The sequence below is a fragment of the Tachypleus tridentatus genome, chromosome 5 (genome assembly GCF_004210375.1).
Source record: "Tachypleus tridentatus isolate NWPU-2018 chromosome 5, ASM421037v1, whole genome shotgun sequence".
Classification (NCBI taxonomy): domain Eukaryota; kingdom Metazoa; phylum Arthropoda; class Merostomata; order Xiphosura; family Limulidae; genus Tachypleus; species Tachypleus tridentatus.
Genome location: NC_134829.1, coordinates 32,925,002 through 32,951,169, shown reverse-complemented (window position 1 = coordinate 32,951,169; position 26,168 = coordinate 32,925,002). Strand labels below are relative to the sequence as shown.

Below are 26,168 nucleotides of genomic sequence, written 5' to 3'. Positions count from 1 at the left end.
ACTTAAAAGCATTGTATTTATGAGGACTTAGAAAAACAAAAGGGGAGATTTATGCAGTGAGGAAAAATACATGTATGATGTAACAGTAAGCAGTTCATTTGTGAGAAATTTTCCTGGATCAAGTTTTGCAAGATCTGGTAAAAACTGGTACATTGAAATAGAAGTAAATGTATTTTTACTAAACCTGTTGTTAAATTCTCTTTGTGACTGAAGTTTGAACTCTGAAAATCATTGTTAATGTCATTAGGTTACACAACATGAAATATCATCTATATAATATGTTATACAAAATAACTTAGTTTTTTAAGTACACGTACAAGAAGAGTAAAATAATTTTAGCTTTAACATGTTATTGATACTCAGCAAAGAGTATTACAATACCACAAATGCACTGGCAAAAATGACAGTTGCACCGACATGGAATTATTAACATTATATATAATAATAATAATAATATAACAACTTATAAATTTTCCTAGTGTGATGTAACATGCTACATGAAAAACACTGGAAACATGTATATATTTCTGCAGAAATGTCAAATAATTTTTTTATGATGTTTGAAAGCTATACTGATCTATTTGTATCTATAATGCCACATATGACAGAGCTAAGTGCTATACTTACACGAATGTAAAAAACAGCATATACGTTCTGAAACTAAGAAAATATATATTTTAGTTGTTAGAAAACTTCATTTTCTTCAGTGAAAAGTGAGAATTTACAATATATAATGTCTGAAGCTTTCTCTTATGATTGAGATATATGTAGCCAATTCAGTGTGTCTACACTTACACCTTCTCTTGTGGGTGATGTGGGTAAGGCACTCTTCCATTTTCCTCTTTCTCCCATCCAACTACTGACCTTCTTTTGCTGGGGGTAACTCAACTCTGTTGCTAGCTGAAAGTTTACAATTAGAAAACGATGAATTTCTCTGACTGTATGGGTATAGTATTGTATCATTATGATTGTACATAGACAATATCACAAGATCTCCATTTTTTTTACTTTTTATTCAAAATGCATAATAATTTTGTGACAGCAAGGTAAACACTTTTAATGATATCTTGTTAAAATACCCTAATAAACAGTTGTCATCAACTGATTAACATTTACATAAAGAATAAAATATGTTTATTTAATTCAAGTAAATAAAAGAATTGGTGCTCTTCTACAATTTGAAATACTTCAGTAATGAGGCATTAACAAATTTTATAAACAAAAGAACATTGTGCTACTTTTTGGTTATATTTCTATATGAAGAATTGTGTCTTCTCTTCTGAAGAAAAACAAATACAAAGCTAGGAGGAGATCTGTGTTGTATACATACTATGTTTCAGCAATCACAGACCATAAATCAATACTGTTACACCCAAGAAAGTAAATATCATACCTCCAATCAATATCAAGAAACTTACCAAAGAAAGAGGAAGATCTGAAGTCACATCTTGTAAGGCAATTAAACTTATGCTGATAAATAAAAAGAAAATAAAAATAAAACATTAATGTTGTATTTCAAATAAATAAATAATGAAAACTTATGTATTTTATAAATTAGTGTGGAATGATTTATAAGGAGAAGTCAAACACTTTCCTTTTAAATGTCTCTTTAAGGTGTAACATTCTTTTAACTTTTTACTTACGAACTAATTTGAAAAAGTCCTTCAAAACCACTTGAATAAGAATGCAATATTAATAAGTGTCATTGATGTCAGCTAATAACTATGTCCTACTGAGCACATAGTCTGGATGGCATTTAATTTTAACCCTTTAGAAGCCAGTTGTGTGAAATGAAAATGGTGGATTAGGATAGAAATGCTAAATGTCATGTCTAAAGCTGGCACTGATAACTCTTTTCTTGGTCAATGAAACCCCCAAAAATTTGGTTTATAAATGCAAAATTTGTAATATTGTAACAGAAAAATTTATATTCAACAAAATCTGTGTATGTAAATTATGTAAATCCATGATAACTCACACAAATTAATGAGAAATCATTATTGTTACTCAGTTTTCTTTATTTTCCTTATGTTTTAGAAATGAAATTAATACTCTGTTCTAGAAATGAAAAACTAAATGTGACTTTATGTCCATGGTAAAATAATCTCCTGCATAACTTGGATAAAAAAAATAATAACATTCTCATTGATTACAATTCATATAATCTTGGTAATAGCTGATAAAAACATTACAAGATATTCTGAAATATATACTGCTCAAGCATGTATTTCAAATTCTTTTAATTTCTAATTCATGTTATTAAACAGTGTTAAAAGCTTAAACATTTTCCTTTGATTCACAACTAAACCACTAATCAAATTAATGCTATTTCAATCTTTAGATGTTAAAATTAATGATAGGAAATGCTTATTTTAACCTTGTTAATATACCAATCCCCACTGGTAATCCACATATTGCATCATAATGAAAGATTTTATATTTGTACCAGTTACAACATATTATAAAGAACGGAGCACGAAAAGTAGATGTAATCACTCATTTTTTATGTAATATACACAGGAAATTAGATGCAATCACTCATTTTCTATTTGATATAAACAGGAAATCATTTTGGTAATTCTAGAATTTATAAGTAGGTTGTTAGGCTACAGCGAAGTGAGCAAATGGTCATACATGTTACAAGAAGTGCTTTAAATGGCAAAGAAAAAAAAAAAGATGGTGGGGCACATAAAAGTGCAATAAAAAGAAACAAAGCTTGTTTGTTTGTTGTTATAGTAACACAATGGAGCTGTCTTTGCTGTGCCAACCATGGGTACTGAAACCTAGTTTTAGCATTATAAACCTATACATTTGCCATTGAGATACTGGTGGCTAAGAGACAAAGTATTTATCACTATGATGAAAAATGCTGGTGTGTAGCTACTTAGAATAGGAAACTAAGTACTGACCTGTTTCAAGAACAATATTATAGATAATAAACAAGATATTTGTCCCCATTATAATTCACTAATCAGTTAAAAGTACAAGGCTATGTAACTTAAGTAGGACCTCCTGCACTTTTAGTCATATCAACTGCAATAATGTTAATATTTTTACTAACAATTTTTTATTTTTTTTTTGCAATTCTTGTAACCTTAAGAACAGATAAACAACCAATTTAGTGCATAAATAATTTTAAAAACATATCTAGGAGCTTTGATGGGGTCTATGAACCCTATAGTTTAATAATCACCTTGTGAGCCATGGCCAGATGAAATATAGTACACAAAATGTTTTATTATATTGCATGAAGCAGTAACTTCAAAAAATTAATATTTTGAAGTATTACTTTACACTTTAAATGCTAATCACCTTTAGCAAGCTTAAGCATTTAAGTGGTAATCTCACTTTTTAATTAATGATTTGTATGCACTAGAATTATGCCATCAAAATCAACAAAACAGCCTTTTTTCTTTATGCAATATCACAAAGATTACATGTGTTATCAAATGAATAATCTTAAGTGACACTATATATTAAAACCTACCCATTTTCAAGTATCGTTCTACAGATAACTTCCTGTACACCTGGATTCCGAACTTTTTGTATTGTGAGGCCTTCCATGTTCCACACTGCAATACGAATTGCTGGTTTATCATTTCTAGAGTAATTAAATACTTCTTCCACAATTGGTCGATGGCAATGATCAGAAAGAAAATCATAAATAACTTTGCTTGTCTCATCAAAAAGTCTAATTCTGTCAATATTATATAAGGAAGGTGCTGATAATGTTTTTCTATAACTACTTTTGTTTTTAATTATGTTTCTATCATTTTGTGGTGTTCCAGTTGGAAGAGACACATTCTCTCCATTTGAAGTTGAAGAACCAAGAGTAAGAAAAAATCTGATCATGGCAAATTTCTGGTGCTTTATTCCTTTCACTTTCAATAAGTCATCTAGAGTCCGAAATGGTCCTTTTTTTTCTCTGTAATAGATAATGTTTGCTGCCAGTTCTTGACTAATGCCTTGTACAGACATTAACTGAAATACATTAGCTCTATTTACATCTATAGTTTTCATTTGTGAACCTTGGAAATTAAGATTATTTTCACAAATGGTAAAAGACTCTAGAGAGATGTTACCAGATGATGACTGACTTCCTCCTTTAATGCCAGCCCGATAAGAACTGACACAAATTTCAGAGCGAACTTGTTCTAACTTTCTGGCCCCAACTCCAGAAACTAAAGCTAAGTCTTCCACTTTCCTAAAACCACCAATAGTTTGACGGTATTCCATAATATTGTGAGCAATAGAGCGAGAAATGCCTGGGAGTGTCATAAGCTCTTCTTCAGAGGCACTGTTAATGTTTAGCAAATCCCACTGCAGATCATTATCATAAACATGAAAGGTTGCACTCAATGGAACACCTCTTTTTTTGTTTGATCGTACATGGCTTACATTCCCAATGGAATTACCTTGGCCTTTTGTAATGCTTGTACACTGACCCATGTTGTTTTCACTCCACCATATATGTGATTGCAACATTAAACAGAGCAAACTTTCCTACACATATTTCCATTTACAAGTAATTAATTACTTCTTCCATAAAAGTTTAGGAGACTGGTTCCTTGTCAACTAAATATATAAATTAAAAAACAACAAAAAACAATATCTTAAAGGGAAAGGAAATTTCATTTTCATTTAAAATTGCTATACTTTTCAAATTATATAGTGAAAATTCAAAGTTTTAAAACAACTGAAAGCCAAAATTTTCAATTTCTTAGAATATATATCTAACTGTAATGATCCACAACAGAATTAACTGGAAAACAGACAAAAATAGCCAAATTTCATCAAAGTTTGTCTATTATTTAGAAATAGAAGTACAAAGTAAGTGGGTATTTTTTATCTTCAAATTATTAAACAGTCTTCCTAATTTCATTTTTACAATTTTTGAATGTTTTGGTTTTGGCAGCTACATATCGAAATCAAACGAATCAATGCATACAAGTATATATCAAACCTAATATATGAAGACTTGTTTTCATGTGTACAGTTCACATTTTATTGCACTAAGGCAACATAATAAACATTATGAAATAGTCAGTATCTGTGTTACAGCATTATAAACACTGTGACACGGTAAATTTAACACGAAGACATTCTAAAAAACTCGCGTCCTACTTTCAAACAAAATACCTATTTTAAGTTTTAATATTAATATTCAAAAGCAATATAATAATATTACAATATTTTAACGCATAACGTAAGAATCATGTGTCTTTTTATACTGTACTAAAGTGACAGGTAAGTGAATGAACCATTTATAATTAAAATCACGTATAAATTTGATTCAGTCGAACAATATGATAAATAGTAGATACTTCATACACAGTAATTAAATCATTACAATATACTAAGGGTACAATGAACCAGAAAAGCCATCAGTGACGTTAATATATTTATCAAGCTCAGGAACACTACGTACCAGTACCAGTAAACAAATCGCAACTCGCGCCTTCCCCATCATTCAACCTTTGTTCTGGATAACTCTAAGTACTATGAAGTCTAAAGTCTTTACATTATACGTTTGTTTTGTTCGCAAAACAAACATCGATAATAATCGTCTTACTTTCTCCACCCCTAAACCTTCACTTATACCGACACCTCTTTTCTTCAAATTGAACATTTATGAAATACGTAGTGTTTCAAAATCTCGAAAGCAACAACTGAAAACACAATTTTGACTTAAATGTCTTCGGATTAAAAGTACAAATATTTTTATTTTACAAAACATAAATCAATAAACAGTGTATACTTGCTCATAAATATAATAGAAGGTCGACTTCTATCAGTACGTATTTATAAAGCTGATACTCCTTAGTGTGTGCACAAAACAGATTTTAATAATGCATCTCTACTTAAGAAAATTTTAAATGTATTTGTTTGAAATTTATATACTTGTTTAGGTTTATTTCATGTTCATACTGAAGTCCGTGGTCACTCAGTCTTTTCAACACACGTACTTCTCACTCCCAAACTGTCATTACAGTTTTTATTTATAATAGCTATCTAGAATTGTTTTATGGATATTTTATTCTTCAGACTGAAATATTTCATATAAGACATAATACTGATACGCCTACTTTCGTATGAAGGTCTAACTGCAAATTACCTACATATTAAAATTACTTGGTTGTTTTCTCACTGACGCACTTTCAAAGACGAATATAGCAGACGACCATTTGAAGTACAAATGTATTCTCCAGACGGCTGGTATGGGTATTAAAACTTTAATTAAAATAAAAAGTACAAAACAACGCTTTGACCTTCTCAGGTCATCTTCAGGTTAACAGTGTTCAAACTTTCAACACATAAAAGGCAAAAAAAAAGGGGGCGTGCGTGATCAAAATAGGGATCATTAAACACGACTGAAATTTTTTCATAATTTATCAAAAACAATATTTCTCACGATAAATTCTACAAAGTCGTATTTGTTTTATTGACTGCTATTACGCATCTCCATCTCATTTGTTTACTCACAGAAAAATTTATGGGGTGTTGGTATACTTTTGCTATTGAAATTGTATAAACATTTGAGGGGATGTTAAGTTTTGCTCTGTAGAAAAGTGTGCTGTATCGAAAATCATTCTAAATCGTACATATTAGCTTTAGTCTTTCTATGAAAAACAAAATACTATTTTTTGTTTCAAGAAATTAGAACTTTTTTCTTTGAGGGGATTTTGTAGTAGAGCTCTGGCTTTTAGGGCTTGTTTCAAATACGCGCGATATATTTAAATAGTCCTGGCAATTTAAGCTATTGGTACGTTTGAGAATGGGAAAGAAAGCCAACCCAATCCTTTAGCACGGATAATAGGTTGTAGGTCGCTGTATTCTCTCTGGTCAGTAGCTCAAAATTATAGAGAAAGTCAGACAGTTTTAGTATTTTTGTTATAAATGAAAATACGATTTTTTTTTTTAAATTGGTCCGACACTTGTAAACTGTGGAACTGATAATTGAAAGCAGGAAACTAGCAATGTACACGTGACAAAGCCTGTTACGTAAATTTAGTAAACGTATCAAACACAGAGCTGAAATTTATATTTCAAGAAGCATTACGAGGCCTTTTATTTGCATCATTTTGTAAATAAAATTTGTATATGTATACATATTTTAAAGGTTTTTAACATAATGCCGTTACGAAGACATCGATTTGATCATCTACATGTTGTCGATGATATGTTGTTACGTATTTTATGGAAATCGAATAAGAACATACGAAAGATATAATGTTATTTTCCAGATACCTTTCAAAGTAATAAAATAAATTTAATTTGTGTTGAATTTAGATGTCTAAAAAACGCACTAGTGGAGTTTCCAGAATATTCAATTTGTGTGTGTATATATGTGGGTAGATTGGGAAGGTAAAGAGTTAGTTGGGGCATAAAGGGGTTAATTGTCATTGCACACAAAATAACTGGGTCTTCCCCCTTTAAGAAATGTCTATTTCTTCTTTTCAACCATGAAAAAATCCAAAATTTACTTCAAGTTCTGTTTACACAGTTTCCTAGCGGTTTGACGTTGATTCAAACAATCATACCGCCCCCATTCTAAAAGTAATCTAACTTGAAGTGATTCTTTGGTTCAAGTCACTTAGCATTTCTATCCCAGCTATAGTCATATTGTAAGGTTGATTTAAAATTATTAACAGAGTAAATCTTGATATTTCAAATGGAGGCTGGTGGGAGTGAGTGGGGCAGTTCTCCAATGAGATTTGGTTTGGTTTGTTTTGAATTTCGCGCAAAGCTACACGAGGGCTATCTGCGCTAGCTGTCCCTAATTTAGTAGTGTAAGACTAGATGAAACAAAGTTAGTCATCACCACCGACCGTCAACTCTTGGACTGCTCTTTTACCAACGAATAGTGGGATTAACCGTAACATTATGACGCCCCCACGGCTGAAAGGACGAGCATGTTTGGTGTGACGAGGATTCGAGCCCGGGACCCTCGGATTACGAGTCGAGTATCTTAACCACTTGGCCATGTTAAGAATAACCTGCGTCATTTTCAACCACTTTCATAAATTTGTTTTCCCTATGCCTTATGGTTTTAAGAAAACTCCCGATGATGTTTTCAACACCCATTTGTATACCGCAAGAGTGTCGGTTTTAAATTTCCAGTTGTTGTTGTTTTTCAATCCCCGGGGCCTGGCATGGCCTAGCGCGTTAAGGCGTGCGCTTCGTAATCTGAGGGTCACGGGTTCGCGCCCGAGTCGCGCCAAACATGCTCGCCCTCCCAGCCGTGGGGGCGTTATAATGTTACGGTCAATCCCACTTTTCGTTGGTAAAAGAGTAGCCCAAGAGTTGGCGGTGGGTGGTGATGACTAGCTGCCTTCCCTCTAGTCTTACACTGCTAAATTAGGGACGGCTAGCACAGATAGCCCTCGAGTAACTTTGTGCGAAATTCCAAAACAAATTTTCAATCCGACAAATCTGAATTGGTTTTGGGTTTTATATTAAGTTTATTTAATTCAGTGGGGGGGGGGACATGATGATTACTAAAACAAAACGCGTGGCCTAGCTAATCAATTTAATAAGAATTACTCAAAAATTCTTATCAATGCTACCAGATTAGCTGCCAGTTTTTATTTCATTCCTTTAAGTCGCATGCCCAATCCATTTTGGGCCGCACCTTTTTTTCAACCCAAGATATTTTGATTAGATATGAATTTTTTGTCAACACAAATCAACAAACCACAACAAGTGAGAAAGTTGCACTTGATAATATCCCACTTTATTTTAGGATCACAACCCTATTATTTGAAACAGACCTTTACAGAATCAACCAGATTCTTTATAACATATGGTGATAGTTTTCCTCTCTGAAACAGTATTAATAATTTTCTTTATACTAACGCCATGGAATTTAGATTAACAGTTTCTTGTCATCACTCCCATATAGTCTGTATAGTCATATCAAGCATCGTTATTTATGCTAATTACTTAAGCTCATATCACGTGACACTAAATGCTCTTTAGTTAGGATAACTTCATAAAATTCAGTAAATCTGTGCTAAAAAGTTGACAATGAATAATCAATAATAACCATCCATCTGTATGATTCTTTTCAAAGTTTGAGCTAGAAATTGCTATTCTAGTTTGTTTGACTTTACCAATACATATGTATCTGCACGTCCTTTCATCTTAGAGTTTTGCTGCTCAAAGTTAGCCGTCTTTCATAAGAATAGGAAAAACTGAAAACTGTCCATTTTTACTCTTAGGCGAAGCTGTAGTAAAAATGTTAGAGCGATATCTCTTGTAACTTTGTGCAAAAGCCTACACAAGATTTTTCGTCAAATTCGAGCAGTTTTTGTTGAATAACTTTGCATTCATGGTTTATCTTTACATCAAAAGAGACTTCTAGTTTTAGGTTGAAAAGATCCATCAGTATAGCAACTTTGAAATAAATCCATACATGTTACATGTGCTTTTCTATCAAATAAAGTTTTCGTACTTTTGGTGTGGTGAAAATAAAAGAAAAAGGTAGAAATACAATCAGAATTATATATCTCATGTATTTTTAAGGGATTGTTTAGAAATTTGGTACGTGAAGTAACAGCCCAATAGAATACATTAATTACAAATTTCTGTTAGTCTGAATTACTACAGTCGAGACACAGAAGGTGAAAAATCGCTAAACTATAACTCTTGTTAATAACACACAGTTTGTCCACCAGGGAGTTGTTTTTGTCGCACGACACACTAGTGTGTATTTTGATATATAAGTAACTGTAATATACTAGCTATTAGAAATTTTTTCAGTCTGCATATACATTTTCTTTCGTAAAACTGTCTCGTATATTATAAACTACAAATTAAATAATATTATCATACTTAAAAGCTTCTTGTGAAAACGAGTGAGCGAGAGACATATGTTCTTCCAACCTAATACATATCTTACAATCAAAAGCAAGTTTAGGCTTAAAGTAAGTAGTCTCTTTACTTACTCTAGGGATATCTTAGGAGCTTTCTTGTATTACGTATACATTAAGTCACCAGATATACAAAGGCCATATTCTCACTGCTTCATAACAGTATGTGTAAGATATCACCTGCAGCATTATTTACAATACAAATTGTTTGCACTTCCGTCACGTACAGATACTTCTAAACCAACGAGGCGTAGAAATGTACGAATAACAGGGGTGTATTTTACATGTTCATCACATAGAAATCTTAGACATATCAAAATGATATGACAAATATTATAGTTTTACACCTGCACGGCAACTTAACTCACACTAAAAAAAATAATTAATACTGGCCAAAAACTAAATCATTTTGTATCATAACAATATTATTTATAATGTTTGCGGGTTGAATTTTTACATTCCAATGCTTTGTGCTTGACGTATTCTGCTAAAGAAGTTAAAAGTTACACTTTCATGAGAAGTCTCGTATTTTAAAAACGTTGAATGATATAAAGCATTTGATTTAGTGAAAAAGTTTAATATCTATAGTAATATACCTTACATTACTGTTTTACGTTAAGAAATGTTACATTAAAGATAGGTGGTCTAACTTGTAAGTGATAATTATTCATTTCACAAAACAAACTCAAGCGTTAAGTTGGCCTGCGGTAGATTTATTTGTTTGTTTGTTTTCTTATAGCAAAGTCACATCGGGCTATCTGCTGAGTCCACTGTGGGGAATCGAACCTGCGGTAGAGCTGTGGATTTTAGGGTTGGAGAAGCAGTTTGGAACCTGTGCGATATGAGGAAATATTTTCCACGCTTAACTTGTAGACACATTATAAGAAAGGAAGTCAGTTTCTCAACGTTAATGATGGGTGGTAGGATGATAATAACTGGCTGCCTTCACCTTATTCAGTAATTCAAAGTTTAGGGATGGGATTAGATTGTCTTTGACATCAATACAAATCACAGTCAAACTTTCAATTGAATTGATAGAAGATTAACAACACGAGCAGCTATAATATAAGATCATTTGAAAGTGGACAGTCACGTCTCGTCGGGTTGTAAGTTGAGAACATTTTAGAAACAAAGATTATTAATGAGGATTCGACTTGAAAACATAAGCTGGATGATTCACACATTATACAAAGTGATAGAAAATACACCAGGAGACTAAAAGATCACATGATCCACAACACTAACTCTCTATTCTAGAGCTAAAAACAGAATTTTTTGACATGGAAATGACATATTCAAGTACCAGAGTTGGCACAAAGAAAAATAATTCCACGAATAGTGGAATTGACCATTACATTATAACGCCCGCACGGCTGAAAGGGAGAGCATGTTTGGTGCGATGGGAATTCGAACCCGCGACCCTCGGATTACGAATCGAATGCTTTAACCCACCTGGCCATGCCAGGCCGAAAGAAAGCTAACAACCCATACGTACTTTGTTCCACAACATACCCCACGCAACAAAGGAATCCTGTTAATACATGTATATGCAAGATGTTTTAAACACTCAATTTTCTTCATCAGTCTTCTCCCACTAGTTGTGTAAGAAATGATGAATCACAAGATTATTATTTTCACTTCAATAACTGATGTAATAATATGAAGTCTCATACAGTACTACAAAACTTATCTGTTCTTTTTGGCACTTTTATATCTTAGTACTTTGACAAGAAAGTAAACGGTGAATTTAGTAGTTCATCTTAGTTCTTATTACGCTATACATTAATAAAAACTTCATAACCGTCACGTAAGAATCAAAGGAATAACCTCATGGAATAGCGATGTAGGAAGGAGTTACGAAGTGGGTCTATTTGACCACAAACAAATTTTACAATCAGATATTTAAAGTATAAAAAGCAATCCTCGTGCTGCCAAAGGCAGCTCAACGTAGAGGCATACCCCCAGTAAAAAGTAATACAAAAATCTAATTTATAGTTGCTATAAAAGTCAAACATGTAAAAGCGGGAATGCTGCAGCACTCCCGGTTCTTACGACTTCTTAGCAGGCCCAGAAATTGGTTGGTTTATTTTGTTTTGAACTTCGCGCAAAGTTACTCGAAAGCTATCTGTGAGAGACATCAGTACTTTAGCAGTGATAGACTAAAAGGAAGTTACCAGCCACTGCCAATTCTTGGGCTACTCATTTAATAAAGAATAGTGGAAATGACCATGACATTATAAGACCATTTCACGGCTGTTCGGTAACGAGGATTCAAATCAGCAATCCGCAGATTACGACTTGAGCGCCCTAACCTTTTGGTCAGACATATAAAACACTTATGAAAGCATGTTTTGCCTTACCAAAATGAAGTCTGACACAATATTTTGAGGCCCGGCATGGCCAGGTGGTTAAGGAACTCGACTTGTAAACCGAGGGTCGCGGGTTCGAATCCCCATCACACCAAACATACTCGTTCTTTCAGCCGTGGGAGCGTTATAATGTGACGGTCAATCCTACTGTTTATTGGTAAAAGAGTAGCCCAAGAGTTGGCGGTGGTTGGTGGTGACTTGCTGCCTTCCCTCTAGTCTTACACTGCTAAATTAGGGACGGCTAACGTAGATAGCCCTGGTGTAGCTTTGCGAGAAATTCAAAACAAACCAAACCACAATATTTCGTCAAAATGTTGTTTTCAAACTGTTAGTTATACCGAAGCACGGTCATTCCGTTTAAGAGGTAAGTTAAATATATTATATATATATATATATATATATATATATGTATGCATATACAACATTGATTCATTTATTTGTTTGATTTGTGAATGACTTTGCAATCATTAGAAATACCAATTGTTATATTTTGTTAAAAATCATATAAGTGATAACATAAAAATTATTTATCATACTTGATGTACGCGCACACACACTTAACATACAATAAACCAGTGATGGCGAACCTATGGCACGCGTGCCAGAGGTGGCACGCAAGGCCACGATTGCTGGCACGTGATAGGATTCCTGCATCTTTGCTAAGAAGTATGTAGCGAGCTAGGTAATTATGAGAGGTGGCATGACCTGAGAGCACTAGGGTTCAAGTACTTCGATTTTCAGGGCTTCCTCGTGGTGCAGAGGAGGCAATGCGCGTAAGTGTAGCTAACACTAGAACTAGGGATATTCCCGGTAGTATCGATGAGAAGGATTGGATATCGGTAAAGCCTGGGAAATCGTTGTTCCCAGTTTAATGCGCCTTAACGTCAGCCCTTGTCTCTACTTCGGGTTAGATTAATACTATAATATATCCCAGGGATATATTAGGGATATTATCCCTACAGGTTGCATGTCGAACCTTTTGAACGACGGGGGGTGGCATCGTAAGTCATTAGATCTATTCGTATTGGTCTTCAACCAATATGAATAAATAATTATATCGGTTACTTATTATTCTGCAGTCATGAAGAATTATACAAAAAACAGAAAACTTGTCATAAATCATTCTTTGTAATTTTATTGAAAATTTGAATATAATACAAGCTAAATGCAGCTAAAAATGCAAAACATTATAAACTATTGATTAACTTGAGAATATTTTTCAACCAAACGTGTTTAGTTTTAAATTTTGCACTCCACATTATCATGGCATTAAAAAAGCTACATTAACGAAACGGGCCAATTTAATTTGTTTAAATATTTAACTGTTCTTTGTTTAAGTAAATTTTTTAAAAGTTTGTTTCATTAAACTTTACTTTTGTGTGTTTAAGTTATACCAAAAATGAATGCAAAGAAGGCAAAGCTAATGGATAATGGACGATTATTTCAAGAAAATTGGACAAAATTATTTGGAACCATTGAACGCAACGGAAAAGCGTTATGTATTTTATGTGATGAAAGTGTTGTGTGTCGTACTTCTAGTGTCAAACGGCATTTTGAAACCAACCACAAAAATGTTGCTGAACTTGATGAAACAGAAAAGGAGGAATTTCTTGCAAACGAACTGAGGAAATATCATTCTCAATGTCTTAATCTTGGAAACTTTCTTTCTAAACCTAATCATTTGACGTAGGCCAGCTTTCAAATTTCATTATGTATCGCTAAACATGGTAAGTCTCTATCTGATGGAGATTTCATAAAAACGACTATGTTAGCTGGAAGTGATTCCCTTTTTAGTGATTTTTCAAATAAACGTAAAATTTTACAATGAATCTGTGAGGTACCACTTAGCAGAAATACCGTGAAAGATCGTATCTTACGTATGGCAAATGATGTCAATCAACAACTCAGTACTGATTTACAAAAGGCTTCTTGTTACTCCATGTGTTTGGATGAGAGTACGGATATAAATAATCATGCAAGGTTAGCAGTAATTTTGCGTTATGCTGTTGGTGACTCCATGAGGGAAGAATTAGTGAAACTGATTTCTTTACCCGGAAGAACACAAGGAGTAGATATTTACAATGCTGTGATGGAATGTTTTTTGACACAAAGTATTAAGCCCGAAAAGACAGTTTCGATCACTAGTGATGGAGCACCATGTATGGTTGGGTCAACATCTGGTTTCATAAAGTTGTTTGAGAACAAAATAAAACATCAAGTCATCCAGTTTCATTGTATTATACATCAAGAAGCTCTTTGTGCAAAAGAAAGTAGCAAAAAAATTAGATGATATACTCAAAGATGTTACAAAAATGGTGAATTACATTATGACTCGTGCGCTTCATTTTCGTCAGTTTCAAACACTTCTTGATGAGGTTCAAGCACAATATAGTACTTTAATTATGTATAACAATGTCCGATGGTTGAGCAGAGGACGTTTTCTGGAAAGATTTATTGCTTGCTTGAACGAAATTAGATTTTTTATGCATGAAAAAGGACAAGACTTTCCACAGCTCACTGATGTGGCTTGGCTTAATAACCTCATGTTCTTTACAAACTTTATATCACACTTCAATGCACTGAACACAAAACTACAAGGAGTAGGAAAAACAGCAGAAAGAATGTTCTGGGATATAAAGGCATTTGAGAGAAAATTGCAAGTTTTGAAAAGACATCGAAGGTGGGGAACTCAAATATTTTCCAAATCTGAAAATGCATTTAGAAAACTCGACAACATTTGCGGACTGTTCCTTAAGCAAACAGGAAATCTCCAAAGAATTTTCAAGCATTATCGCGGTAGCGAAGGAGAATTTTAGTAACAGATTTATGCAGTTTCGAAAGATAGAAAAAAACTTTGTATTTTCTTACCTTTCCCGATAAAACTGAATATGAAGATCTCGATCTTTCCTGTTTACACTGGTTGGGTTTGAAAACTCTAGAAATGGAGCTGGTAGAATTTCAGGAAAACTATACTTGGACTAATAAATTCTGTGCCCTGCGTAAAACACTTGAGAAAATAAAGTGTGGAGGGATCTTGGAAGAAAACGTTGCAAAGAGTTGTGAAAATGAAATTCTTAAAGTGTGGAATTCTTTGCCAATTAATTTTAAGTTAATGAAATTACTTGGAATAGCTCTTCTTACTTTGTTTGGATCATCTTACGCTTGTGAGCAGCTGTTTTCAACTTTGAATTTCATCAAATCAGACAGAAGAAACAAGCTTACAGATGAACTGAGTGCTGCATGTGTTGCTCTCAAATCAACAAAATATGAACCATCAATTAACAAGTTATCCGAGTGTTCACAACAGCAGAGATCGCATTGATTTAATAAAATTCAAGACAAAATATACAAATTTTAAGTCAAGGCTATTTATTAGTTTCATTTAAACTTTTGTAATTCGACTTTTTTTAAAATAAAGATACTCATCAAAAAGTCGGTTTTTTATTGGACAGTAACTGTCATTTTTATGAAAATCCTGGCACGTTCGGATAGACAAAATAATTTTGGGTCACAATTGAGGCACGCAATCTCTAAAAGGTTCGCCATCACTGCAATAAACCAAGAAAACCTAAATACACCTGTAGATAAGATGTTAAGACACACAACTCATGTTAAGAGCAAATAAGATAAAAAGAAACTTTGAAATAAACACCATCGTTTACTGAAAGAGTATAATTTTCTAGTTTCGATAAGTAGGCGTATCAGCTTAACACGCATAATTTTTTGAAAAATTGATATATATAAAGCTATATCCACACACTCTGGGCCGGATTAACTTTGATGGCACCCCTGGGCTTCTAAATTTAGTGGCGCCCCTCTTTGCATATTCAATTTTTTCTTTTACCGTCACCCCTTGGCCAGTTGTAAACACTGGTTCTACTTCAATATGGACGTTTTTATATTTTATAAAAACATGTTATTTTGACTCGCACCCAAAAAATAATTTGTTAATGTTTGTCCACTTGGAATACGTGTTTATACAATGTTATTTGAGGGCCATCAGCATTAAAATGTAACACTTCACGAATACCTTACAATATAACAAGTTGTGCATAACCACCACCACTGAAATACGGCAAAGAAAGTGCAAATACGAAGGCAACAATATTCTAAAAAACTTCAACCAAATTAGTATGGATGATCGTGAAAAACTGAGTTAAAACAACTTCTCTTTAACTGCAAGGTTGAGTTTTGTCAGGCAGTCTCTGCTTTACCGCTGAAACAGTCGTGCTATATCCTGATCCATACTGTCATACGGTACCTTTTATTTATTTTATAATAAACCATAGCCGATATATCTTTTGCGGAGTCCCTAACGTCCCCACTTTAATCCAGTCCGATGCGTATTATACATGAAGTGCACTCGAAGAGCATCAGCCAGGAACTTTGGTGCCCGGGACACGTCCTTCGAAAAAGGCCTCATGTCAATACGTCTTGTAGACACCGTTCTGGTTACGTTTTCTCATTTGAAATAATAGCAAACCAATATTTAAATCACCTACTTTCTCATAATTTCCTCACATTCACGTATTTTTTCACTAATGTAGTATGAATACATAAAAAAATACAGGATATACAGTAACAACATGTGCCCAAAATTTAAAAGGATAAGTATCATGTTAACATAACAGAATAATAATACTCCCCCTCCCCTATCCCCCTCACCTTCAACACCCCAAGCACACTAACAAGTTTACTCCGCGTTGGCTTTACGCGCAGGGATGATGCAACATGTTTACCATTAAATTATTCAAAATAAAACGGGAAAATCTAAATCTATTTACTAAGTCTGCCGATTTCCATATTTGCATGGTCACTTCACGTATAACTAACAACCCCATAATATCTGATTAGGTTGCACAAGTTTTATTATTTACTATGTGGCCGTCTGTACTCTAATTCTAAAAAAGGACATCTGTATATGAACGTACCACCCTCGTTTTACCCACGTAGCCACTTTTAGGGAAATCAGTATTCTAGAGTTCTTGTTCACACGGGCACAGCATGGCCAGGTGGGTTAAGGCGTTCGACTCGTAATCCGAGAATCGCGGGTTCGAATCTCCGTCGCGCCAAACATACTCGCTCTTTCAGCTGTGAGGGCGTTATAATGTTACGGTCAATCCCTATTCGTTGGTAAAAGAGCTCAAGAGTTGGCGGTGAGTGGTGATGATTAGCTGCCTTCCTTCTAGTCTTACACTGCTAAATTAGGGACGGCTAGTTACGTCTATAGTTACGTTTATAAAAATATCATCATAATCAACTTTATCTTCTTTTTTTTCATAATTACATTTAACAAGTCAATTACAAATTACAAATCAAACTTTTACTACAAGTCCCCCAGTGGCTCAGCGGTATGTCTGCGGACTTACACGCTAAAATCCGGGTTTCGATACCCGTGATGGGCAGAGCACAGATAGCCCATTGTGTAGGTTTGTGCTTAATTCTAAACAACAACAACAATTTACCACAAAGCTCTGAAGACTTAAAAACACAGACTACATACATGATCGCGCTGAGTTTAACCACCAAGCGGTATTAATAAAAATACTACAGAGTGAATTAAACGATTTGAGATTGAATTATATTTTATTACATGATGGAAACATACAAATTTAAATAACTCATTATGATGAAATGAAATCGAGCTAGTTTATGCTTAACACGGTGTTGTTTACGATCAACTATTGCCTAACACAGTTAACAGTGAGTGTTAACCGTAAGTGTCAGGCGGTGGAGGCCCAGTCACGGTTAGTACTCTACAGTTCGTCACTAAATTCCCCCTCCCCTTTCAGTGGCTCAACGGTATGTCTGTCGACTTACAACGCTAAAAACCAGGTTTCGATACCCGTGGTGGGCAGAGCACAGATAGCCCATTGTGTAGCTTTGTGCTTAATTCAAAACACCAAAACACTCGTCACTAAAAATTCGATGGTCATCCCTACTGTTTATCTAGGTACCAAAAAGTTGGAAAATAAGTTTATGTTGCATCAGTAAAATATAAAGGCCTTAATTTTCAAATTATTGCATCACTCACTCTCTTGTAAATGAATACCTAAAATACAGCTTACAGCGTGTGTTTTCTTATAGCAAAGCCATATCGGCCTCTCTACTGAGTCCACCGCGGGAATCGAACGCCTGATTTGAGCGTTGTAAATCCGTCAACTTACCGCTGTATTAGCGGGATACTTACTATAGCTCACACAATATTAACGTAAGATAAAACAATAGCTGTGTTTCCAAATTTAACGTGAAAAACAAAACTTATGTTTAGCCTTAGAACAGTCTCTTCCGGGGACATTAACGATAATTGTTCATTTGATTACAGTTTACGTTTTACACATACGATTTTGGAAAGTTAGGGATTTTTAAAATTTTTGAAATAGTATATCTACTCCATTTATTATATTTCACAAGCTTTTATTTATAACATATAATTAGTGTTATTTCTTATATTAGTGTTAGATTTTTTTTAGTCAAATGCAGAAGTTGTTTTAATTATTTTGTCAGTCCATTTCATAATTTGATTTATAAATTATTCAGTTTCATTCTACATTTTTCTTATTGATAGTCGCTCAGCTCGAATCTCAACTTGGGGCCTGGCATGGCCTACCGCGTTAAGGCGTGCGCTTCGTAATCTGAGGGTCGCGGGTTCGCGCCCGAGTCGCGCCAAACATGCTCGCCCTCCCAGCCGTGGGGGCGTTATAATGTGACGGTCAATCCCACTATTCGTTGGTAAAAGAGTAGCCCAAGATTTGGCGGTAGGTGGTGATGACTAGCTGCCTTCCCTCTAGTCTTACACTGCTAAATTAGGGACAGCTAGCACAGATAGCCCTCGAGTAGCTTTGTGCGAAATTCCAAAACAAAACAAACGAATCTCAACTTAAATACTAGTTCATTGTATCAAGGCTTTTCCTAACTTTTTTATTTTATTTTACGGGGGTTACCAAAAAACCCTTATCTTTATTAACACAATCTGTATTGTTTAAGTCCCCAGTATACTTGTACTATGTTGTTGGTGTTATCGATATGGCAACACCTACTCTTTCGTGTACCTTTTCTATCTCACTTCGTTATACTCCAACATTACGAAGATGATACCGGTGCTTGGACTGCAGTAGTCTTTAATTATTTTCTATACTGGACCACATTAGATTAGGACCATAAATCCAAGAGCCGGGCCTGAGCTTTTTGGGGAATGATGTATTTCCCAAATACAGTTTTGTTTATTTTCTTCGTACTATAACAATTTACACTGCAATATCTGATTTGTGAGGGCCTAGAATGAAACTTTCACAGTATATCTCAAAATTGCTGGTATGGGTATTAACACTTTTACTAATAAAGCAGAGAACAACGTTTCGACCTTCTCAGCTCATCTTCAGGTTAACAAAGAGAGAGTGCAACTGACCGTTGCCGGGTACAGGTCTTAGGGACGAGAGTGTAAACGGGTACGGGATTGCAGGGGGCGTTGCAGTAAGATGTTAAATTATTAATTAGTATAGGTATAAACTTTCACAGATTCTGAAGTCTTAGGTCAGAAATGTTGACGTCGACATTAAAAATGCATATCTAACTTAATTTTGTTTTTTTTTTATTTCCAGATTTTAAAGTAGTTCAAATAAACTGCCTAGCTTTGCGTTGTTATATGTATTGATGAGTAATAAAACAAACATTGAATAAAACGAAAACTGCTTTATCATCAGTATATGGCTGGTCTTCTCATGACTACACCATATATTTCCATACGTACATGAACATATTCGAGTTTAAACTTGGTATAGTCATGGGTCAAAGGATAAATATAAATGTTGAATCCTTTATATTAAAACAATTTTTTGGACTCACTACATCGCAATGTTTCATAACTGTGCATTTTGAAAATAATCTTGCAGCGTAGTTTCCATTGTGAAGGGTTCCGTCGTATGGCTGTTATGTCCAGGGTACAACACCTACCCCTGCAGAGCATATTTCATCCACTGTATCAAAAGCTTAGTATTTGAACAGAATATCAGCTTTCATCATTATACCTTTCCATTCCCTAACTTTACAATACTACGTTTATGACCATTTTATAATAAGAGTAACATTTTACGATTGAAAATTCTAGTTCAATTTATTTTTCCAGTAAGAAAGCTAGTAATGTAAATATTTTAATTTCTATGTACAGAAGAGATGGCCTAGTCTGCTTTGTGATCATTAGACATGTCAAGTGATATGTCCACTTGTTTGGTTCCTTTTTTCAGGTTCAATAGTCAGCCCTAAATAGCTTCTTTATTTAGCGATACTTTTTTCTCCTAATACTTGTTTGTTTACTTTTCATATGATGGTGAACGTGGGTTACTAGGTTATAGAGTGTATTATAAAACTTTGCATAGAATAATAATAAAATAGGTAGTCAAAGATCGTGAAGACTGTTTCACTCTATCAAGTAATGACAGAATCACAGTTAGTGCTACAGCCAGATAAGCGCTAGGCCTGTTGAAGAAGATGACGATGAAAGAAAATAAGAAATTTCGCTTTTGGCTTTTCATCGGTTTTGGACTTTGGGATGCTCAGGATAGCTGAAAAGCGGCAAATACGCTGGAAATAGAGCGACTATGCTGGGTAGCTCTTCATATCTAGTTCTAATGACCTGTATTTGTATTGACATTTGTTGCTCCTTCACTTTGTATACAATAAAGGATTTGGCTCCTTAAATACGTCTATTGCATAGAGTACATGTCATTGAGTATTCTACATGTTAAAGTCTTCTTCTGTTCTTCTATTATTGACAGGTAATCCTTGTTTCACCCTGTACTTCAGTCTTTTAAAGGAACACCATATTTCTGTAAATAAGCTAATGTCCAGGAGTAATAACATCGTTTATTCTAGACGTATGTTGTTGTTTTTTTAAATTTAATTTTTGGATGAAATAATAATAAAATAAGTAGCCAAAGATCATAAAGTTTGCACAGGAGATAGACTGATTATGCCAAATAGCTCTTCATATCTATATTCTTGGCCAAAATGCATACGTACTGTTCTGTAGATGTTACTGTCTACATGCATGGAGTAAATGCCCTAGTACTAACAGGAAAGGTAGCGTGTGATTGAAGAGATATATACGAGATGTTATTATGGTTTGTATAAGTTATTTAGAGCATTTGCTCGTCAAAACACACATACAAGTCTGTTTTGTTTTAAAGGCTGTGCTTTTGGTATAATTGTTTTCGAAACAAATCAGTGTATTGTTCAGACAATTTATCTGTACTTCTAGAGTCATGCTAGAAGTGATAGGGTGTCAAGTTTTTCTACATTCAGAAATGATACAAAGCAAATGATGATTGCCAGAACAATAGAGTATCCCTAATATACTCTATACAGAATTATAAAACATTCTCGGACTACAGGAAATCTTAATGGTTTGTTTGTTTGTTTTTGAATTTCATGTAAAGCTACACAAGGGCTATCTGTGCTAGCCATCCCTAATTTAACAACGTAAGACTAGACTGATCAGATAAACACGCTAAGGTCAAAAGACGTCTTGCAACATTTCACGACAGGAATGGAATGAACACATTTATGCCAGATTATCTTTGAATAGTAAATATAAGACTGACTAAACAAGTTTATTTTAAAAGAAGGGCTATCTGCAAACCAATATTAGCCAGAATTCATACCATTACCATGTTACTTGGGCAATACAGCATGTCAACTTACAGTTAGATCAATGGTGACACGTCATCATTTTATATGAGTCTTGCTTTTTATTGTGAAGTAGAATTTATTTATGGTAAGATTCGTGTTTGTCGTTTGTCTGGAGAACAGATAAGGAAAGACTGTTTTGTCACAGGAGGTGGTGCAGTACATGTTTGAGCAACTATTTAACATGGTAGATAACTGCACTTCATATTCTCTAGGAAAACGTCAATGGCACCTCATACAGGCATCACTTGGAAACGATATATTTGTCATATGCTAGGGTAAGGTTTGGTAATAACTTTCTGTTCCTGAATAACAACACCAACTTAGAAGATCGCCATGACCAGCTATGTCTTCAGACTGTAATTCCATGAAGAATTGTTGGGAAGAGTTGAACTGGAAAATTGCTTACTATAACCCTAAAGCGGTTACTGTAGCTAAGTTGCAGCGCCTTTTAGCAACAAGTTGGGATGAAACCACGGTGAATTACACCAATAATCTCATTGACAGCATGCTACATCGCCTTACGGATGTTATTGGAGTACGAGGAGGACCAACCAAGCACTGAATGTTTAATATGAACTGATATGAGGTTACAGACGCTTTTATAACAATCTGATGTTATATTTTGTCATTATATGTTTTGATAAAGTTTTGTTGTGATAAGTGAAATGCTGTATCATACATCTTTCTACAGGTGTCTGATAAAATTGTTTGCTGTTCTAGTAAATCGTCTTTGATGTCCATAGAACCTGTCTTGTTGTACAAATTACATATGTAGATGTTTAATATAACATACATTTCTCAGTTTGACAGTCCTAAGTACATTTGTATTCCACCTTAATAATAATGATTTTATTTGTCACAAAATATGCAAGTATTATGACCAAGACTGTAGCTTTTGATAACCTGTAGAGAAGAAAGTCTAGATGACTTTTGTATTGCTTTAATACGGCGTCCATGCCATCCTTACACAGAGTTCTAGCACACTCTTCTATAAAATACTTTAAAATATGTCTTAATATGCTTAAAAACAGGCTTCAAATCGAATTATGTCAACAACTTTTAGATGGGTCATGTTGAAAATAATTTCTGAAGTTTGTGATGATGTTTCATTAATTCACACGTTATTAAAAATATTATTTTTATCGGGACGGTTGAAGTTTAAGGATGATTTTAAGTTGTTGTTGTTTTTTGTGTTAAATTTCACGTAAAGCAACTCAAGGACTCTGTACCAGCTGTCCCTAATTTTAAAGTGATAGACAAGAGTCTAGAGTGAAGGCAACAAGTTACGAACACCTACTGTCAACTTTTTGGCTACACTTAATGGATAGGATATTGGAATTCTATGCCACTTTTATAACGAATCTGCAGTCCCGACTTTGTTTTGCTTCTTTCGACAACGGCTTACGAGCCAGATATCCTCATTTCACAGTCGGATTTTGCTAATCGCTAGGCCATTTTGAAGTTTGAGTGTGACGCATGGCAACACTGCTCATTATTATAATACTTTTGAATCAAATTAAAAGTAACATCTACCATATGCAGTCCACTTTATTCTAATTATTATGAAAAATACTAGGGCCTTAAACAACCCTACTATATTTACAGAAAAGTAATAACCAAATAAATATGCAGGCTTACTGTTATTCCATTACATTCAACCAAAATTAAATATTTAGAAACGCTACTCGTTTAACATTATATATTTTATAACTCACCTACAAATTACAATTAAATCCACTCACCATGCACTTAAATTTGTTTGTTAAAAAAACGAAAAAAATGAACTTTACAGAAAACTTATTCGTACATCAAGCAAGTCCATCTACCATCAGACAAAGAGTTGAATTTCTATATTTCCGGGACATTAAAATACATGTATAAAGAACACGTAAAACACCACGAAAACTTTAATGTTTGAATATACCGAAAGCCAACCACAAACTCAGTACCCACTTTTGTCAAAGTTTCCCCTACGACTAAACAAATTGGACGTCTTCCCGAACATGTAGATTACAAATAGAAAGTATGATACTTACAGCCATGAAGCGGCCTCCTCTCTCCTGGTAAAGAAAACCTTGAGATTACGAAGGCTTCTTCGTCTCACAATCAAGGTAAGCAAGATATAAAGCGTTCGATTACGTTATTACGAAAATATTCCTGCCAATCAAATAATTACACCATACCAAACAATCGATTTATACTAGATTTGTCTCATACATTTGATACACATGCAGTGAGACTTCATTACTTACCACCTCGTGAATACTTATATATAAAACTGTACTTAAAGGAAAACACTTCAAAACTAAAAATAGACCTCTTCGAGTGGTATTTTTACTCTGCTATCAATCAGTGCAACTCTAGATGGCAGCACTTGAAAGGAACCGCGCTTGGATACGTTTTATGTACTCATTTTTTATAATTTTTATATTAATTTCACAATAACGTAATTTTATAGAATAGTCAGTGGGAAAGTTTGTTTCATAATCGTTCTTGTTTATGACATATTTATTAGTGTGTATATCATATATTATCTTTCTTTATAAATGCACAAATATTGTGAATATATATTATATGTCAATACAGTTAATCAGGATTTAACTTAGTAGTTACTTTGGCCACATTGTGAAATCAAGGATTCATTAATTCGAGACTCGTTGATGAAGAAAAGAGTTCCGTACTTTGAGGCTGTGAGTGAATTACAACAATGATAATAAAGTCAAACTATTTGATCAGACAAGATTAGCCCAAGTTCTGACGTGGCCACTGCTAACTAACTTGTTACTATCTGGTCAATAAGTTCAAAATTAGTGACATTTACGCTGAGGAAACTCTTTGCGTACAAATTTTGGAACAAATATACACACTAAATGCCAAGAGCAATTTAAACGTTACAGTTACAAAACATAATAATCTTACGGTTCTTTGTTATTTGATCTTACGCTGTTTATGGTATTCACCAGTATATGCCGCTTCAAGTAATTACGTAATATCTTTACTTTGGAGCTCGTAACTATGACTTTTCATTGTTTAGTTCAAGTAAAGAGGCAAACGAGGTTTTAGAAGCCCTCAAATTTTGAATAAAAACTTACCATTCGAAGTTGATGCTATTTCTCCTTGCTGCTCCATTTGTTTTATGTCAGAGTAAGGGACTTTCTGAAGATGAACTTGTTTACATTTTTTGCTCAAAGAGTGATACCCCTAATGGTACAGACACAAATCATAATAATTATAATGCTAAAAACCTAGTTTCGATCCCTGTAGCTAGCACAGGTAACACATTATTTAACATTGAGCTTAATTACAAACAAACAAATGACGATAGCATCCCTTACACATTTTCAAAGCAAAATTGAGGTGAATGAATGAGACCTGTATCATAATTAATACTTTTAACAAGATTTAGTTTTAGTATTTGTGCGTTAGGCATTGCAGTAATAATCCATAATTGCAGGCCATACGACTTCTTATATGTTAAGTATTAAAGCGGCGAAACATTTTTTAAGTTAAACATAATTAAAAACTGAGTTTAATAGTAGAGGTCAAATACTTTTATATTTATAACTATCATATGTTACTAGTATTAACACATTTTTTATCTAGTTCCTTAGGGATTTTCAAAAATCACAAGAGTGTACAATAATAGTATTTCAATCACACTATATCCATCATATCCATTGCCGGTACCTTTGCGCGAAATTCAAAACAAACAAACAAGCCAACACTTTAGGTCGCCCGATATACATATAGTTGTCGGAACACTTTTATATAAGCTATTTATTACAACCACAATTCTTATAAGAGGCGTTCTCACTATAGCAATTATTGTTGTGTGAAATGCCATTTCTGAAACTGTTCACTTTCCAAGCCACATTTTTAGTAATAATATCTCAACTGACAACTATTTAATTTAAAAAAAATAAACCACTCTTTTCAGGTTAATAAACTTCGTACAGCCTTTTGGAATCGAGTTGTTCTTGTATCCAAGTTTACGCACATGGAGGATATTTAGACATTTTTATAATGTTTATCCATCGCTGAGAAAAAAAAAATCATTTGAACACTTTGAACAGAGTTTTAAAGTGGAACCGAACTTTACAGACATTAATTTTACGTGACGAAAAACATTCAATTGTTAAACAAAATTAAACTTAGTATAAATCAAAATATTGTTTTTGTAGGTGACAAAGATAATGGTAATCAGAAACAGAAGCACCAGCTGATTGGACATGTTTACAAT

The 26,168-nt window shown here is 33.9% G+C and overlaps 1 protein-coding gene across 5 annotated transcripts in view; it reads right to left on the bottom strand.

Annotated features, from left to right (window-relative positions):
* Positions 1 to 24,268, bottom strand: part of LOC143250871 (endonuclease/exonuclease/phosphatase family domain-containing protein 1-like) — a 33,267-nt gene extending 8,999 nt beyond the window's left edge. Inside the window, exons 1-4 of one of the 5 annotated variants that reach the window (XM_076501996.1) lie at positions 23,965 to 24,268; positions 3,488 to 4,575; positions 1,419 to 1,470; positions 796 to 900 (exon numbers count right to left, since the gene is read on the bottom strand). In XM_076501996.1, the coding sequence (XP_076358111.1) occupies positions 796 to 900; positions 1,419 to 1,470; positions 3,488 to 4,485 (1,155 nt within the window). In that variant the 5' untranslated portion in view covers positions 4,486 to 4,575; positions 23,965 to 24,268. Of the gene's footprint in view, positions 1 to 795; positions 901 to 1,418; positions 1,471 to 3,487; positions 4,576 to 5,428; positions 6,096 to 6,119; positions 7,792 to 23,964 lie in introns of those variants that run through there. The other 4 variants (XM_076501999.1, XM_076501995.1, XM_076501998.1 and 1 more) reach the window with 4 other exon arrangements.
* Between the last annotated feature and the right edge of the window lie 1,900 nt (positions 24,269 to 26,168).